General features: G+C 44.6%; 1 protein-coding gene across 1 annotated transcript in view; it reads right to left on the minus strand.

Moving 5' to 3' along the window:
• LOC147897721 (MIF4G domain-containing protein / MA3 domain-containing protein) overlaps positions 1 to 20,390 on the minus strand; it is a 177,266-nt gene that overhangs the window by 14,765 nt on the left and 142,111 nt on the right. The window contains exons 9-11 of the mRNA XM_087380425.1: positions 10,261 to 10,362; positions 9,464 to 9,760; positions 4,420 to 4,542 (exon numbers count right to left, since the gene is read on the minus strand). Coding sequence (XP_087236551.1) covers positions 4,420 to 4,542; positions 9,464 to 9,760; positions 10,261 to 10,362 — 522 coding nt within the window. The remainder of the gene's footprint in view (positions 1 to 4,419; positions 4,543 to 9,463; positions 9,761 to 10,260; positions 10,363 to 20,390) is intronic.

Genomic DNA, 20,390 nt, shown 5'->3' on the forward strand with positions numbered 1-20,390 from the left:
GGTTAACCCTCTTGGCGCATGCCAAGTCTTGTTGACCGAAGTCAACACTCTCTGACTGTAGTCAGCTCTGTAGTTCTCTGGTTAACCGCAGTTAACCCTCTTGGTAATAAACCAAGTCTCCTTGACCGAGGTCAGGTTTACTTGACTAGAGTCAAGTATCTTTCACCATAGTCAATCCCTTGACCATTAAAAGAACTCTTTGACCATAATTAACACATATAAAACACTTTAATTATGATCAAATAAATGGTCAACTGTACTTTGACTTGGGATATTTACATTGTGGTGACAGCCAGACATTAACCTTGAGGGAGTAGGTATGCTGCGTGTTTTGCTTGATAGGAGAGCCCTGGTCACATCTTACAAACGGGCCTTATTAGATCTAGGCAAGATGTATGATCTCATTATCCATAATGGTCTTGATAGATGGTCCGCTTCAGGTGGTCTCATGTGCTTCCCACATGGTGGGGGCTCTAGCGTTGTCGATTACATCATGGGATCCCCTGCCTTCACATCTCGTATCACTGATTTTATTATTGCACCTCCTCCCTCAGGGGCTGGTTCTCCATCACATAGAAGGTGGAGTATGGGTCTGGTATTTTGTGCAATACTATGCCCCACTCATAGGTGGTCACCATATCTCCTCATTTCCAAAATGGAAGGGACCACACCCCCTTGAACTAAATACTTTACAAAGTGAGATATGTGTCAAAGTGACACCCCGAAATCAATGTCAGTACATGTTGCATAGATAAATAATACAGCAACAACCTAGCTGTATAGAGTGGCATCAACATCATGAACATTGACAGCTTAAACCCAGGTTCAACTTGAGTCATAATTGTACAACTACATACTAATATTGTTTGTGACCAGATAGCAAATTTAACAACCATTTTTAGAGGGATGAGTTTATGAGATTGGAAACTAGTTTAGATATGCATGTTGTGGATTGTCCATAGAGTGATGGTCAAATTGGACGTGTGAATCAAATCATGAGAATATGCTTCAAGCATATCAAGTAAAAGACAAATTAATTGGGACAAATATATTCCCATATTAGAATTTGCATATAATACTACCAAGCATTCAACTATAGGTTTAGTCCATTCATGATAATGTATGGATTTCAAATTACAGCCCCAATTGTAGTGAGTCCCAAAAAAGAAGGGATTCAAGTAGCGAAAGAATTTTTTAAGATGTAATTGCCTTACAATTCTGCATACTGAACCCGTGTAGCAGCCCTTGTATTACTTGGATTGTTTCATGAGAATGCCCCTCTTCTAACAGCATAAAGTGAATTTCCAAGTAATAATGCAACAGTCCGAATCTCACATCTCAAATGGGGTTTCAATATTAGTCTTGAATTCCGCAATTCTGTCCTCATTGGTGCCCATGAGCAGCATATCATCCACTTAAAGGATAATTATGATCAAATCCCGTTTGTCTCTCTCTTGACATAGAGGGTACCACTAGTCTTCAAAACCTGGTTCGTCATAAATGTGCATCTTCTCATACCAACCCCATGGAGCTTGTTTGAGACCATTACACAGCTTACACACTTTACCCTCCTGTCCGTGCATCACAAATCCAATGGGCTGACTCACCTAGACTTCCTCCTAGAAGTCCCCATTAAGAAAAGCAGTCTTAATGTCCAACTGATGCCCTTTCCAACCGAAATGAATTCAATAACAGAGCTGATGGTTGTCATCTTGGAAGTGAGGGAAAAGGTCTCATCATAACCTATCACCTTTGCTGGGAATAGCCTTTAGCAACTAGCCTTGCCTTGTAGCTGTCATGGTACCATCACATTTCTGTTTCACCTTGTAAACCCATTTTGTCCAAATAGCCTTTTTGCTTATGGTCAACTCCACCGAATACACGTGTTGTTCTTGTGGATTGAATCCAAATTCAGCCCGCATGGCTCTCATCGTATGATCACTCTCTTGAGCATTCTCAAAGCTGCTAGATTCATCTTTCATCACACAAGTTGCTCATCCAAGAAGCATCCACAAAATGTGCATCACCACAACTTCTAGAACCAGCCCCTGTCCTGCTAGTGAGAGGAGCTGTAAACTTACTCTCTTGGAGAATTTGTATCAAGAACCTGCAGACTGATCTAGCTTCCTGAGTGGCTGCTCTCTCTTTCAGGATTTTGTTCCACATCATCCTGAATATTGGGCTGATCGTTAACCTGATCTAGGGCATCCACATGCAGGAGTTCATGTTTCATTTGCTGATTTTCCACTGGCTGTTCTCTCCTGTCAATGGAAGCAATCCATCAAACACATCATGTGAACCTGTCTGCAGTTGCTTTTCAAACTCAGTGATAGACTGATTAAAATTTCAGCAAACACCATATCTTTACTTACCAAAATCCTGTGTGTTAAAGGATTCTAGAGGCAGTAAAACCACCCTTTGTTGGAACCACTTCCAAGAGCCATGTAACTAGCTAAGAGTCTATGTACAATTGTTTTGATTGTTTTGACATACGATGTCCCTAATTTATAATTTGGTTATAGTCTTTGTTCTGCTTTATCTTCCATTGGCAAGAATGTAAGGATAGGGAAGGCTACAAATGAGAAATAGACTATAGAAGAGTTTCTCAGATCTAGGAAGTCGAATTAAAACTCTATAATATTTTTAATGAGTCCCCTAATTCAGTAAGAATTTAGAGGCTTCTAGGTTTTGAAGAAGGTTTTGCCAAGTGGAAACCGAAGACATGGAAGTCCAGGATGATATGAACTTTATGAGTGAGAGAGGGGGTTAGAAGCCTCCATACTGCCCCTACAGAAAACACCATTGACTACTATTCTGAAAATTTCCATAACTATCTTGGGAGTGTCTTAATCTAAAGTTCTGTAATGCTATTGCCACTACACATTAAAATCTAACGCATCTCAAGAATTATTTTATGTTTCTCAACTTCTTCAAGTTTATCTAGTTATTCAAATGAGCTTTCAGCAAGAATGATACGCACTAGTTTTCAAAGTTATAGAATATCAGGTTGTGAATGAGCTTATGTGAGTTCAATGATGTGCAAATTCTATATCAAAAAAGTGAATTACTTGGGACAAATATCTGAAATTTAAGACCGTTCACAATGGCCTTATCCAAGGAATGTTGAAAGTTATACATATTTCTTGGATTATCTGGCTTTTATATAGAAGATTTATAAAAGACTAAGACAAAGTGGTTGTTGCAATGATAAAGGGAAGGGAAACTCCCTCACAGGCCAAGGATAAAATGAGGGCCAATACTGATCCAAGAAGGACGGCCTCTAGCTTTTGTAAGTAAGAAGATGGATTCAATACATCAAAACTTCAGTGTTGCAGAGCTATTCAAGTATGAGAAAGAACTCTTCCCTATTGTCCATGCTCTAGAGCCATGGACAGCCATGGAGACACTATTTATATGGTGCTAAAATTCTAGAATTTGCATATAATAGTTCAGAGCATTCAAGAACAAACCATAGTGTATGGATTTCAGCCTAAAGCACCAATATTTCATTCATGTTAGTGTATGGATTTCATTCATGTTAGTGTATTTCATTCATGTTAGTGTAATGGATTTCATTCATGTTAGTGTATGGATTTCAGCCTAAAGCACCAATATTTGTAGGTTTTGAGAAGTGAAAGGTACAATGTACCAAAGACTTTCTTGAATACATGCCGAAGAAAGTGTGAAGAGAACTCAAAATAGAGATAAAGAGCGTGGATCCACAAAAAAGGAGAATCCAGTTTGACAAGGATAGAAGCATCAAAGTTTTCCAAAACAATGAGACCTAGTGAGTGTCCTAAGTTGTTACCAAATATTGTGGACCGTTCACAATACTCCCAACAATTGGCAAGTTAGCTCTACTAAAAGGATGTAGCATACATCCAATATTTCATGTTAGTCATTTAATGAAACGACTATTGAAAGCGATAGTTTGGTAAGAAAGAGGTTCTTACATATATGACTGAGCTACCGGCACTTCCACATGAACCAAAAGATCTCTTGATGTGAATGAAAGTACATGCATCATAATAGTTCAATAATAGTTGGTTAAAGGGCAGGATGGTTTAGAACAAAATGCTACATGGGAAAAGTAAGGAAACTCAAGAAAAGGTTCCACAAGTATTATCTGCAAGGACAGAAACAAACTTTAAGAGGGGAATTTTTATGTCACCTATAACATGATGACATCCTAAATGAAGTAGTTACACCTAGTCTTTGATTATGGAATCTCCTCACAAATGGTAATATTTGCTCGAGAGTGATACAACGAATTGCATCTTTGAAATTCTCCTTCTAAGAATGTTTCACACAATTATTACTCATACAGCTATTATGATATTATATTTTATTCTAACAATTGGCTTAGAGCATATGCAAACTAGCATTTTTTAAATGACAAAAAAACACATTAAAACTTACCTGCAATGTGAACTTGTGGTTTTTCTCGTGGTGGCACAATTTGCCGGCCAATAGAGAATAGTACTTGTTGAAGACTTTCTCTTGTAAGCAGCATTCTACAACAACCCTCAACACTTCACGATCCTACAAAAACAAAATAAATTATTCATTAAAAGCAATGTTCTCTCTCTCTCTCTCTCTCTCTCTCTCTCTCTCTCTCTCTCTCGGGAGGCTGGACGGTACCTCGCCGACCTGCCTCCCTCGACACCCTCGCACCTCGCTGACCAGCAGCCCGCGGTACCTCGTCGGCCTGCCTTCCTCGACTCCCTCGACACCCTCGCACCTCGCCGACCAGCAGCCCGCGGTACCTTGCCGACCTGCCTCCCTCGACACGTTACTCCGTTCTGCGCTTAGCCGACAAAGGCACCTCGCGGACCAGCTACCACTTGCACCTCGCTGACCAAAAGCACGTCATCACATACAGTTCTTGACGACCAGCAGCCCCCACGCCTCTGTCGCACAATCGCCACCCATGAACTATTAATCACGTCGTTTCGCCTTTGCCGCCTCGTTGCCAACCCTGTCCCCCGCCTCCGCCCTTTGCTACAAGCCTGACGCACACCCGACCCGACTTGCCTGGGTCACGTCACCAAGAACAGGCCGGGCCAACTGGCCATTGCTCTCTCGAAAGGGGTCACAGGTAATGCTCAGTACACCAAGAACAGGCCGTCTCCCTTCCAGCTCGTCCAGCAAGGTCCTGTAGGAAGAGGAGCAATCTGACAGGCCTCAAGGCAGAGATGGGGACAGACCCCTTTCAAACTGAGCAAGAAACTAGATCTTGCCACTCCGTTCTCGAAGGTTTACTGCACCAAAAACAGCAAGAAAATTGACATGCTCATTAACATGTTGGTGGAACTCCAAGCAGAAAATCTCCAACTCCACAAGACTGTGATGCAATTGCAAAACAGAGTGACAGTGCTAAAAACCAAAGTGGAAACAGGCTGCAAACAGGTACATGAACTTAAACAAGCCCAAGAACAGGGGAACAAGGAAAGATTCACTCTAGAGGAACCCAAAAAGTGGGTAGAAGTTGCCTCAAAGCTCACACCCGGTGGAAACGCAAACGAGCATAAACAAGCTCAACAAGCCCAAATTCCTCCAGCCCGTAACAACACTACTACACAGGAAGACCTACAGGAACAAAAAGAAAAAGAAAAAGAAAGACGATCCCGTAACCTTGTCATACGAGGAATTCCAGAGGTGGAAAAGGAGAGTCCCCTCAGCCTAGCAAAAGAGGTGATAGAGTCTTTGCAGAGCACTTCGCGATGCCAGATGTGGCAGTGTATGGAGCACATCGTGTGGGTGGAATAGAAGAAGGTACGACTGGTAAAAGAGCCATTGTATGCACAATGATGGACACAACAAAACGTGACATCATTTTGGACAGCAATAGAGTATACCTCAAGGGCTCCCCTTTCTATGTCAGTGAGGACCGCACCCCAAAACAGCAAGAAATAAGAAGGAAGCAATACAATGAGAGGCTCAAGCGACAGGGGAAAATCCCTCCAATGGAGGAGACTATCAAATAGGGATGCGAGACCCATGGGACTCACAAGTCCTTACAAGTAATGTTTTGGAATTGCAGAGGATTCCCCTAGAACAAGGGAATTAGTATCAATGCTTTCATACAAGATGCAGACATCATTTTCCTTGGAGAAACATGGGAGAGCGAAATTTGCAGGATTCCAGACGTACCAAGATACGTGGTGCATACCGTGTATGAGAAACAGATAGGGAAAAGAGGTCAAGGTGGTGTAGCATGCATGTATCAGGAACATTTGGCAGAAAAGATCAGTTTCTACAAAGCCGACAAATACAAGAGGTTTATATGGCTGAAAGTCGAAGGCGCATGCCCTCTCTTCATTGCAGGTTGCTATATACCACATCATGACTCTCCCTTTTATGGCAGGAATGGAATAGACACCAGTGATGCATTTGCAGCCTTATGCCTAGACATTGCTAAGTTGAAGGAAGTAGGTAAAGTCATAATACTGGGTGATCTCAATGCAAGAACTGGACAAATGCAATTTCAGCCGATCATGCATGATGAAATGGATAAAGAGGATGCAATCGAAGTGGATGACAGATGGTACAGGATCTCAGACGATAACACCATTAATGCACAAGGCAGAGCACTCAGAAGCATGATGAATGGTCTACATATGCCAATACTAAATGGAATGCAACTATTTCCCGCGACCAACGGGACTACATGTTTTTCGGCTAGTGGAGGGCACAGTGTATTAGATTATGCTTTGGCACATGTAGATGCATTACCTAACATTCAGAGCCTCAAAATAGGAGCAAAACAGCCAGAGTCAGACCATCTCTCCCTGTGGCTCACCCTTAGTGTGCAGGCTGAAATCCCCACACAGAAAATTACAGCACATCCAGGAGGCTTCCGGGTGGATCAAGAGAAACAAAAAGAATATGCCATCACACTGGATGCAAAGCTGAATGCAATGGCAGTTACACCCACATGGGGAGCCCTCAAAGAGGCTATCTTGGACACCGCCACAAAGGTGTTTGGAGTAGCCCCCCAAGCAAGACAGAAATTGGTCAAAGGTCTACCATGTAAGAAATGGTACGATGAAGAGTGCATGCAAATGCGCAAAGCATTGAAACACATTCCAAACACAGACTTGTACAGACAGAAGGAGAAACAATATAATGCTCTCACACGGAAAAAGAAGAGGCGTTACATTCTAGAAAAGGAAAAATCTGATTTACTTACATTCATCAAAAATCCCAAGAAAGGTTGGAGGCATGTCAAGAGTCCGAAGAAAAAGATCATGGGGAATATATCAGATGAAGATATGATGGAATACGTCATTAAACTCTACAATCATGTCAATGCGACAGAAATGGGGACTGAAGAGATACCACTTGCTTCTCCCAATCCTTTTGCATTTGAAGACATAGAAACAGGGCTGAAAAAGATGGCCAATGGAAAAGCATCTGACCACATGTCTATGTGCGCTGAATTTCTAAAATGGACAGGAGACAAAGCAAGAGGGTTAGAGTGACAATGCTTCCATGCACGCTTCCAAGACCCCCCAACGTAGGGATGGCTATTTGATACATTAGTGAGGCCAATAGCTATATACGCAGCAGTACAGCATGGATGCGCCTCTTGATTTGATCCCACAAGATGAGATCAACCGTCTCATACAGCTAGATCTCCTCCAGCTCCATACATCTCGAACTTTGGGGGGGTACCAGAAGCTCCCCACCAAGATCCAGCTCTACCGCGATCACTTCCTAAGAGTATCGACAGAGGGATTCATCATCAGACCCTAGTATCTCAAGGACAGAGGAGTCTCACATGCACTGAGGATTGCCCTTTGACAGATGCGGGTTTCATCCCATCAGCTGAAGATTGAGGCCAGGAGAGCTGCAGGTATACCTAGACAGTATTAGATCTGCATGCTATGCACATTGGGAGAACTGAGACAAAGGAGCACTTATGGGGAAGTTATCCCTCGGGTGACTGACTAGAGTAGATTTGCGAGAATACAAGTGATTTTGGCATCAAGGATGATTTGGAGTAAGCACTCATTTCCTCATCAAACAGTATAGGCAGAGTTCCACTCCAAATTGACGCTATCTTCCAGACGTGACATATCTTCACAGGCCCCTTTCAGTACAGCTTGGATGCACTATCCCCCCCTAATCCCACAAGATGAGATCGACCGTATCATATGGCTGGATCTACTTCAGCTTTGTACATCACAGACTTGGAGGGGAAACAAGGAATTCCCCACTAAAGTCCATTTCTTGAAAGTATCAGAGGATGGAGAGATCATCAAATCCTAGCACCTAGAGGACACTCGAGTTTCACATGCACTAAAGACTGCCATTGGACAGATGTAGATCTCGTCCCATCAGCTAAGGATCAAGACAGAGAGAGTTGTATAGGCACACCCAGAGATCAGCAGATCTGTAGGCTATGTACATTTGAGGAGTGGAAACAGAGGAGCATTTCCTATGTACTCCACCTCCATAACCAGGTCTGTGTTGGCCTCTACCTAATTGCAACTACGAGGTCATTGTGGAGTTTGGAGCAAAGGTAAACAAAGCTGATATTCAAGAAGAGATTACAGAACATGAAGCCAGACGGGATAATGCATTAAATGGACTCCCAGATGGATGGTATAATGAGGAGGATTCATTCGGTGATACCTTAGCACATGTTAAAGCAGCCATGCCTAACATTAACTGGACAGCAGATGAGGATGACAAGCCTGATAACTCTGAGGATGATGGTGAAGCTACAGCAGTCCGTATTAGTCATCGTAAAGGTCATGCTGTTATTACATCTAACTCGCGAGATTCAAGACTCGAGATCCTACAACAGTCCTACAAGCTGAAATGGACTAAGCTATGGATAGCTAAGGAACTTACAAGAGCTTAACTAAAGGATAAACCAACGGAATTAGCCAAGGTTAAGGCTGCCAGGAAGGATGGAAAATGGGCAATGTACCGCACGGGAATAGCACTCATTAATCAGTTTTTGGAACTCGTATGGAACATTGGCGTTTCACAGCACTAGCATTTTGGGGCTTCCTGGTTGTCATCTCCTTCTCCAAAGCTTATGCACATATCATTAAGGAGTTGGGCATTCTTTATTAGGTTTCAGTCAAGGTTTGGACAGAGATTTTCATCTCCCACCTCTGTTGTATATATATACCTTTGTAACACTAGAATATATATACCTCTGTTGTAATTGTTTTTCAGTTTTGGATAAACTCCAACTGAACATTGGAGATATGTCCTGCCCCTGGTTGAGTTTGGAGAGGGTAGGGATTGAGTTAGCTCTCCCACCTCTGTTGTGTGAATAGTAAATCAGTATTCTGTTATTTTGAATTGAATAAATTACTTCTTCTTTTGTGGGGGGGGGGACCTTGCCAAACATCCCGTTAGCTAGAAAATGTAAATGCCTTTGCAAGGAGAATATTCAAAAATATACTGAACCATAATGAATCGAACAACTATCAGAATTCACCTGTTTCCCTGGAAGTTTTAACCTCAAGATCTTTTCAAAAGCATCCAAGTAGTCTTCTCCACTCATGACAACACAGAAAATAGCCCTACGAATGTCAGTGTTCATCCTTTGCGAAGCTGCAAGCTGCAGCAAGCTCTCTGCTTCAGCAACGTCCTTATCCATAATATCAGCCACCCCAACACTACTGCCTTCTTCACGCTCATCAGTATCTCCTGAAATCCACCATTGCCCTTTCTTTTCTGGACGTAGCAATTTCTTCCAGGTCAAAGCTCGTAATTGAACATCTTCCACTCTGAGCTGTTGCACGGACAAAGTTTACTCTCTCTCTCTCTCTCTCTCTCTCTCTCTCTCTCTCTCTCGCTCGCTCGCTTACACACACACACACACACATACATACAGGGGAACCATATGTGTACGTGTACATATATGTAAGCATGTGTGTGGGCATGTGCTTACACATTCACGCACAAACAAAGAGACCAGCTATAAAGATGCAAAGTGCTGTTCCTCATCACTGTTAACTACAAACATTAAAACATGCAACTCCCTAGTCAAGGCCTCGCAAGTGCCAAGACAATAGAAGAAATTGGGTCCAAATAAAAAAACTGAGGACATATTACAGCATGTAAACTTTCGGTTTTCCCCTCAAAGCAGTCAGTCTCTACATACATATAAGAGTGGGGTCAGGTATGAAGCTTTCAGGGTTACCCTTGCATAAATTTTCCACGAATCAGGACAGTTCATCACACTAGACCACGCAATTGGACAGTTACGAAAAGAAAATGGAAAGACGGAACCTTTTGTAGCCATTTCTTCAAGCGCAGATGGGGACTTGATTCGAGCTTCGCACGCTTTCTGTTGTTTTTAATCTCACAAATTGTCTCCAACATGTACTCCATCTGTCATAATATTTCCTATTAGCACATCTTCCAAAACAGATTTACAGGTTTAACAAATACAAGTCATGTCAGATACGTACTGCTAGCACCTTGTTGCCACACGATGAGAAAAGATTCCCATAAGATACGCATCATGGCACATTAGCATACTTCAATCTAATACAATCAATCTCCAAAATCCTGACCAACCAAAAATGTGGGACACGAAGCAGGAAAATAAAAACTTCAGCAATGCAAACGAAGATTTGCCAATTAGAGCGATGGTTCATGATTAGCGCTTCAAGAGAAAGGGGAAAACAAAAATATACTAAAATAATGCTCCCCCATATTGTGTAAACTACTCATGCTTGGGCCATTCTATTTCTCTCCACAAAGGCATCACTACTACATGCTCACAGAAATAGAACGGAAAAAAAAACAGACAATGAATTGCATGTTTAAAAAGTCTACAGAAGATGCCTTTATTATTTCAAATCAGTGACAACCACTGACGAGTAGAGGACCTGTGGTCTAGAAGTAGCATGTCATGATATTCCCTGCTGCATCCACCTGGCTCAGGAAGATTACTGTGAGTACTCCGCTCATTTGGCCTCAACTGCATGGAGCTTTGTGATAGTGCACACACACTAACCTGTCCGCTTCCGGGGGGGGGGGGTGGCTCCCTAAACCTCCCAATAGAAACAAGGTCACGTCAAAGTGCTCGCTCAACTTGGCAGCAGCAGTGCCCACTCCAATAGCCCTGCACTGCTTCTTCAAGGCTCTTGCCACCATCTGTCCCTTTACCAGTAGACCTCCAAGATTCAAGTCTGTGTGATGATATCTCGAACCTCCTTATCCCACTAGAGGTAGCCCGGGATCCTCCTTCCATGCTACAGTAGTCGCTCCAGGTGCAAGGCTATGGTGGAATGGGATTGCATTGTATACTTACCAAGACCCATCTACACAGCCTAATCCCTTATGTCAAAACAGTCAAGCCTCTCCAAAAGACCGTCATGTCTACACTGTCCGAAGGAATAGCTTACGGAACCCTGCCATCTGGTTAACTCTGTCCCTGCCTTTGATGGAGAAAATGAAGATCTCTCTCTCTATATATTAAAAAGAAGCACCCCCAACTTATCTTTGCAAACTCAAGATCGTTGAAGTCACCTTCCTCCTGAAGTCATTTTGAAAAATCTACAGCAGGCAAGTGAGTTATGCCAAAAGGGTAGGATTGTACGATCTCCACTGGCTCTCCTTGGTAGGTGAAGCTATGTTGATGAAGTACTAGCTATGAGATGATGTCTACAAGCTGGAAAATATGCATTTAGGACCCCAATCCTTAGATGTGCAACCCACCCACAAATGAGCTCGCCCTAATAAAAAACACTAGAGCCAAGACTCAATCATTGCGTTCCAATACTGCAAACCCAACCTCAAGGCCTCGCCTAGAAGCAGGCACCCACAGTTGTGAATATCATCTACAAGAACATTACTCCTGAAGCATAAGAATATTCATAGGGCTACCAATGAAGACCTGCTATAATGACACGGTATCAGCCTCTAAGGTTGCTACATCCATGCCATCAATATTGAAGTCACTTCTAGCCTATGACTCAATGAGTGATCTGGTGAAGAGGGCAATACGTCACTCTACTTATTTGATGATTTGAGTCTACACAAAGATTAGGAGCCTCCCGACCCCCTAGCTTGTCCGATGAGAATGCACGCTAACACGTGGCTATGCCTCCATACTTGACCCACATCGCATGGCCTCTATTACCAAGCCATTGCCCTAACATGTTCGTCGCCAAGTCCTCCATGGTGTACTAGAGTTAATTGCTCTCTCTCTCTTCAGCCCCTCCCTCCCGGCCCCCTCCCTCAGGTCCTTGCGGGCTGCCCTCAAGGCCTCCCCGTGGGCTTCCTCCATGTCGTGCCACCCTCAAGCCCTTTATGGGCTTCCTTCATGTTACGCCACCCTCTACCCCACCCCCGCCCCCGTGGTCTCCCTTCAGGTCGCGTGTGCTGCCTCAAGCCCCGCACGGGCCGTGCGCTGCCCTCAGGCCCCCCCCATGGACTCTCTTCACGTTGAGCGGCCCTCCTCTAAGACTTGCTGCTGTCGTGAGGCCCCCGTGGGCTGCTGTTGAATCGTGCGGCCTGTGGGCTACCTCCGAGCACCCCCCTCTTGGGCTGCTCTGTGCCAGGCCATCGGGCGGCCACCCGCCATTTTGCGCCTACTGCTCCACGCAGGCCACAAAGGGCCCACGCCACCTACTGCTCCAACCCAGGGCCACGCATGGGCCTCTAGGCCCCCACAGGACTGCCGTTACCTCTCAGCCTAGGTGCTGCCCCGAACACTTTTTGCAGACCAAATGGGAACAATGGGCAGCCCACAGGACCAAAAAACAAGAGGCAAAAAGGAGCGCAAATATAGTGTCAGTTGGGACAAAGCGGAGAAAATAGAAGACAAGAATATCAAAGCTGCATATCAACAGTCAAGCAGGTATGTAAATTACAGGATGCTGAGCTTGAATGCATATAGAAGAAACTAGGGGAAAACAGGAATGATGAGCTCTCCAACCTACGTGCTCAACTAAAAGATGACATCAAGAAATGGCAAGAGGAATTACAAACGAAATGGGCAAAGGATGTAGCTCGAATGCTGAATGAGAAAACCAGCTCTCTTGCCTCCCAAATTGAGATGCTAGAAGTCCAAGTCGCCACCCTCAAAGATGAGAATGAGAAGTTGGAGGCAGGTGCACATTGGGAGGAAGGGGAGCTTCAGCCACCTATCCAAGAAGAACTGAACCTTATAAAAGAGCTAATGAAGCAATTCAAGGACACAAAAGGAACCACAGAAGAGGGATGCAAGCTCATTGATGAGCTGAAATCTGAGAATGAGCAGCTCAAGAAGGCAGCCTTACAAGCCACTATGCAAGGGAAACATGCCGAGTTTGCACAGCAAATCACGAAGGGGAAGGCATATGCTGAAAAAAGGCACAACAGCACCCAAAAAAGAGCTCATCTCTGAAACTTTGGAGGAAGAAAAGAGGCGTAACAGCAAGGCTATAAATGTACTGGTAAGAGGCCTAACAGTAGGTGATACCCCCATGTCAGATGCCAAGGCTTTATTTGAAAAGATGGGCGTCAACCTCACCTGTGAATCAGCTTGGAGAGTGGGTAAGGCAGATGCGCCAACAAGGCCCATGGAAATTAAGATGTGGACAGCAAATGATAGATCCACCCTCATGGATATGAGGGCCACACTGAAGGGCACCAAAAACTTTTTGGATGATGATCTCACACTCCTCCAGCAAGAGCACAGGAGGGAGGGGATGGTGCAAGCTATGGCAGCAAGGCAAGAAGGGAAATGGGCAGCCTACAGAGACGGTAAGGTGATTATCCGAGAGAGGTCAGAAAGAGGAGAGAGGGAAGGTGTATTGAACAACACATGACGGTGTCAGACCCATGAGATGAGAGCACACAATAAGCTGAAGATAGCGGTGTGGAATTGCAATGGCACCCTCTGGTCACCTTCTCAGAGACATACACTGGAACCCAGAGACATACACTAAAAGAGATCTGATCTTATACACTGAGACACATGATATCCCTGATGGAGGGCTGCCTACAGTGATAGGATATGCTTGGGAGTCAGCTCACAGAAGGGAATGGAAGAGAGATAGCGGAGTACGAGGCTCCGAGGGGGTGGCTGTCCTTTTCAAAACACACATGAGACCACTCATATCTGTGGTTCGGAGAGAGGAGCATGCACAACACATGTGATCACCACTCACATGGGGGCAGGGTCCTTTGGCACGATTGCAAAGACGATTCTTCTAGGCACACTTTCCGAATCCGCACATGACGTGCTGGCTCTTCGACATGCTAGTGTGATGGACTGCCATGTATGCAACACCCTTCTGGGGTGATGATCTACCAATAGCAGAGTGGAAGAGATTTGAGTAGCTACAGATGACTATGGGATCTAGGATGATTTGGAGCAAGCCCTCAGTCCCGCATGAGATAGTACAAGCAGAGTTCGCCATGACACCAATTCAAACTAATGCCATCTTCCAGACAATAACATTCATTCATAGAGTCTGGGACATACTCCACTGGAGACTACCGAGGCTAGTCTTGGAGTCATCCAGACGACTAGCTGAGAGCGGAGCATACACATGGTATGCATGTATATCCACATGGTTTGCCAGACACAAGATCCAGATGGATAGGCTTCCTCCCTTTCAGTAAAGTATGAATGCACCCCCTAAGTCGATCCCACGAGATGAGATTAACCGCATCATAAGGTTAGATCTCCTCCAGCACCACACGTCTCGGACTTAGGGGGAGATCAGGAGCTCCCCACCAAGACCCAGTTCTACCACAACCACTTCCTGAGCGTCTCGGAGGAGGGATTCATCATTAGACCATAGTATCTCGAGGACAGAGGAGTCTCCCATGCACTAGGATTGATATCGGATAGATACGGGTTTCATCCCATCAGCTAAGGATTGAGACAGGGAGAGCAGCACGTACACCCAAAGAGCAGCAGATCTGCATGCTATGCACATTGGGAGTGATTGAGACAGAGGAGCACCTTCTCCGGCCCAGCCTACTGCAAGATCCGAAGACGATAACATTGTCTCTATCAAGATGGAAGTGGCTTCGGCCACTGTCACAATTGATCCACTTCCATGACCAGGTCTGCATTGGGCTCTACTTGCTTGAGATGCGCCAACACAAGGAGACCCTGCTACGACAGATCAGAGAGCAATAGGGGATGGCCAGACCACAGGACACAAAGGCTAACCAAACACAGCGAAATGTCATAGATTTTTATGCATTTGAGTCAACTCCACTACCCAATGGGGTGGAGGAGGAGGAGCTAACTGATATGCAGGCAGTCTGGATTGCCGATAGAGGGTTGCAGAGGCCACCCGCACGGAGAGAGACTAGAGCACACTCTATTTGTAGGTCATTCTATGGGCTATCCATAGGGGCCACTTATTCCTTGTATGTGCCTTGTAGGCCTAGTTATAGTCAGTTAGGACTATTGGTACAGTTAGTACATGTACCACCTAGGTCAGTTAGGCCACATGGTACAGTTAGTACATGTACCACCTAGGTCAGTTAGGCCACTTAGTCCAGTTATGGCATTTAGCCCTAGGGTTTTGTCATATTGTCTCCCTCTTGAGCCTCCACTCATTGTAGCAGCATTTTCAATACATCAGCTCGTTTTAGCTCTTCCATCACTCATTTTTAAGCTTCCATTGTCTGCCATAGCCAACAGTGGTATCAGAGCGGGTTAGGGATCAACCCTCTAGCCATTTCCAGCCACCCGGAGTACTCCTGGAGCCATTGGGAGCTGTTTGGCAGCCCATTTTCCTGTTGGTCGGTTCATTTCCCAGGCTCCTTCCACACGTGTGAGCATTCAAGGCTTCTCCAAGCTTTTCTGTCGCCATAAACTTCTTCCAAGAGCTCCTGCTGCATAGATAACTTGTTTTCGGAGCATTTGAATCCTACTGCAGATCTGTACGAACCCTTCTTATGCAGGCGGCTCCACACGTGTGAGCCATCGTGTCTGTACAAACTGTAGGGACGACTGACATGCACATTAAATGCTGTACGAAACACGATGGGCTCATTTAAGGCTGTTTTAAACCTGAATGGAATATTGCGCTTGCATTTAATGCAGTACAACTTCATTTATTGCTGTATGGCGCGCATTTAATGCAGTACGGTCTCATCTACTGCTGCTCAGTCAGCCTCAAGGCTCGTGCCAGCTGATTCGAATCTTCCTTCAACATTTTGGTGTTGCCTCGTGAAGCGTGCAAATTTTTGAAACTCATGTGTTTGGAGCTTGCTATAGTATTTTGGAGAAACTTTTTCCACCGACTTTGGAATTCAAGCCTTGCTACTACACTTTGCAGCATTGAAGGTCACCAATTTTAGCATTTGGGACTAGTTCTTGCACTCTTGAAGCCCCATCTTTGCTGTTCATTCAGCATCTTAGTTGGGACAGCAAGTTATTTGTGCAGTTGAAAGGCTTGAGGCTTGTGCAGTCAATAGTTCTTGTAGTTGAGAGTTGTATCTCTCCTTTTTGCCTTTGTCCATTGTGCTACTGCTTCTCTATTTGCATCAATGGCTAGGAACAAAGATGACCTTTTTGGAATGCTTGGGGCTGATGACAAGCTTGATGCACCAATTATCCCATGTGGTCATACATGATGGGGCATGTTTTCGTTGCAAAGAATTTATGGTGTTTCTGAGACCAGGCCTACATGTAATGCCACTTCTGGTGCTACACCTACCACCTCCGGTGCTACTTCAGGTGATGGGTCTTTAGGTGATGGTTCTAATGCTACTTCTAGAGCACCTGCAGCTACTATTATAGGTACTTTGCCTCCTACACATGAGCAGATTTAGAGGGATGGTCGTGATGCCAAAGCACATGCCTTGATTGCTCTTTCAATGAAACGAGTTATTATCCCTCATACCGGTCTTGCAAAACAGCTAAGCAAGCATGGGATCAGCTTGCATCCTTGTATCAGATACGGAATGAGGCGAGGGTTGCCTATCTCCGAAAGCAGCTGAAAGACTTAAGCTTGAAGAGGGTGGTAACATGGAAGTCTATCTCACTAATGTGAAGGATTTGAAAGAGCAATTGGCCAACATTGATGAGATTATGCCTGATTCTCAGCTTGTTTCTAATACCCTTGATGGGTTGCCTAATTCTTATCAAGGCTTTGCTACTACATTGAGGTTGGTTACAGGTGGCATGCCAACCATTTCTCATTTGACTAGCTGGTTGCTCTTCTTCTTCAGGAGGAGCAAAGTCATGCAAATCGCAATGCTTCTATGGCTAGTGATCAAGCCTTTGCTGCCCAGCATAAACACAAGCCAAAGGCAAGGTTTCAGCTAGTAAACCCCCTCATTCCCATGCTGATCATTCTCATGGTGCCTCTTCTTCAAGGGATAATAAGAAGAAGAAGAGATGTAACTATTGCAGGAAACCTGGGCATGACATTTCTGAATGCAAGAAGCGGATTGCATCTGAAAAGAAGAAGAAAGAGTCTGGTCTTGCATCTGGTTCTTCTAGTGCAGAAGATCGACATGAGTCTGCTAATTTTGCGCAAGACCAGCATTGGGATTTCTTGGTTACATGTCAATACAATCCTGATGTTCATGATGCTTGTATGGCAGCTTCAGATGTTCATGATGCCTCGCTCTTTGATAGTGGTGCTAGCAAAGCACATCACATCCTACCGAAAGTTATTCAGCTCATTAGAGCATACATCTCAGGGGGGCAGTCCCACATGTGCTAATAATGCATCCTATACCATGAAAGGTATTGGGCAAGTTGCTCTTACTTTTGTCTCTAGTGGTATTGTTACTCGTGGAGCATGTGCTTTATGTTCCAGGCAATCATAAGAACCTCATTTCTATTTCAGCCATTGCTACATGTGGCTTTCAGGTTCTTTTTTACGGTGTTAGGTGCTGCAATGTATGATGCTACACATGCCTTTACCATGGTCTTGATTGGCACATTGACTACAGGTCTTTATAGACTTGATGCTTATGACAGATGTTTGGATGATGATGCTGCACTTGCAGATGCACATGCCTTTGCTCTTGATTATACCATGGCAGATACCCATTTGTGGCATGAGAGGTTTGGACACCTCAATTTTGGAGCCTTGGCAAAGTTATATAATTGGCGTATGCTCATGTGCCCTCACACACACCCACCAAGCTAGATGATAAAAATGTCAAGTGCATTTTTATTTGATATAGCACAGAGAGCAAGGGCTATAAGCTCTATCAGCCCCGCACGGGTAAGTGTTTTGTCAATCGCGTTGTTGTGTTTGATGAATCTACCACTATGCCTTTGCTGGACTGTCAAAAACAGCCCGTTGTTGATGCCCCAGATATCTTTGACAGCTTGATGCCTTTGTTTCCGTCCGATGCTCATGATGATGTTCCATTCGAGGTTGTACCTCCTCCACCTGCTGGTCATTTGCAGCCACATATGCCAGCCTGATATGCCTCTGATTGATCAAGACCTTTTGCACAGGGCTCTTGACCAAGAAAGAGCTGAAATTCAGGAGCCCAAAAAGGTACCCCATTCGCTCCTTAACACATTAAAAGACAGCAAACAAGATACTCCTCTGCCAGCCTGTACTAGAGCAGCTGTCTGGAAAGAGCATGCTAGTTCTGTTGCTTATGCTTTGGTTGCTACAGCATGCAATGAAGAGCCATTATGTCATCAAGATGCCTTTCAGAATGATTGTTGGTTGAAGGCTATGCAAGCTAACTTGGATTCTATCCATCAGAATAACACTTGGGAGTTGTGTGATTTGCCTCCTGGCAAGAATGCCATTGGAACCAAGTGGGTTTATAAAATCAAACGGAAAGCTGATGGTTGTGGACCGTTACAAGGCCCGTCTTGTTGCTAAGGGCGATGCTCAACAGCATGGCATTGACTTTGAGGAGACTTTTGCTCCCACTACTTGGATCACTACTATTCACATTGTTATTGCCTTTGCTGCCCACTTTCATTGGGAGATACATCAGCTTGATATCAAGATTGTTTTCCTTCATGGGCACTTGCAGGAAGAGGTCTATGTTTCCCAACCTCCTGGCTTTGAGGTTGAAGGCTCTGAAAGCAAGGTATGCCGCTTCATAAAAGCCCTCTATGGATTGAAGCGGGCACCTCGGGTGACACGACCCCAACACTCCTGAAACCTCTGATCTGCAAGCAAACACAAGAACACACCAATGTGAAGAAACTGAGCAAGCTGCTCACCACCCAACCATGACATCTACAGGATGCAATCCCGAATCAGGAGATGTCCCCTCCGAGCCACGAGCTGAGCTACTAGCACGAACTCCCAACCAGATCCTAACCAGCCTATCCTAACCAGCCTGGTGTCCCATACCACCAGGTGGCACTGTGAAGCCTAGGATCTGCTGTTGGGCCTTGGGCTGCGCTATGATGCAGGCGCACGTCCGCGACTCAATCCAAGATCAAACCTAGCACCTGGGAACGAGACTTGCTCCCATCGGCTCTCTAAGAACTGAACCCTTGGGCCCCTTATATAGACTCGGGCCCCAAGCGCCAAAAATAGCGAAGACCTCTAACTAGTTCGTACCCTTGCCACTCAACCCGAGAATCAAGCCTGCCTAGCTCTAAGCCTCCCCAGGCTACCTGAGCTAGTCTTGTGTACCCAGTACACGTCGGATACCAATCCGTGTCCAATGTGATCCTCTAGCGTTCGGCTATATACCAAGATGTCATCTAAGAACACGACAACGGATTTGCCCAGAAAATCTCGAAACAAATCGTTCATCATTTGCTAGAAGGTGGCAGGAGCATTGGTCAAACCAAAAGGTAATACGAGAAACTCGTAGTGGCCATACCTAGTTCGGAATGCGGTTCTATCTATGTGTTTAGCATAGATATGGATTTGGTGATAACCCGTACGCAAATCAATCTTAGTGAAATACTTCGCTCCGGCCAAACGGTCTATCAAATCATTGGAATGAGGAAGAGGGTATCAATTTTTAATTGTCACTTTATTCAATCGTTTATATTCTATATACATTCTCCACGAATTATCTTTCTTCTTTCTTAAGAGGACAGGTGCTCCCCAAGGTGATTTACTTGGGCAGATATAGCCCATATTCAGATAAATCTTGTAGCTGTGAAGCTAACTCATCCTCCTCAAGCTGGCTCATCCTATAAGGTGGAACACTAATAGGTTGAGCCCCAGGTACTAAATCTATGCGATCTATAGGTGCCACTTATTCCTTGGTATGTGCCTTGTAGGCCTAGTTATAGTCAGTTAAGACTATTGGTATAGTTAGTACATGTACCACCTAGGTCAGTTAGGACACTTTAGCCCTAGGTCATATTGGCTCCCTCTTGAGCCTCCACTCATTGTAGCAGCATTTTCAATACAGCAGCTCATTTTAGCTCTTCCATCACTCATGTCTAAGATTCCATTGTCTTCCATAGCCAACACTATTGAGGTCTAACCTATTACATC

This window comes from Dipteris shenzhenensis, chromosome 10 (assembly GCF_047967505.1).
Source record: "Dipteris shenzhenensis isolate YYH24624 ecotype China chromosome 10, Dip_SZ_1.0, whole genome shotgun sequence".
NCBI lineage: Eukaryota > Viridiplantae > Streptophyta > Polypodiopsida > Gleicheniales > Dipteridaceae > Dipteris > Dipteris shenzhenensis.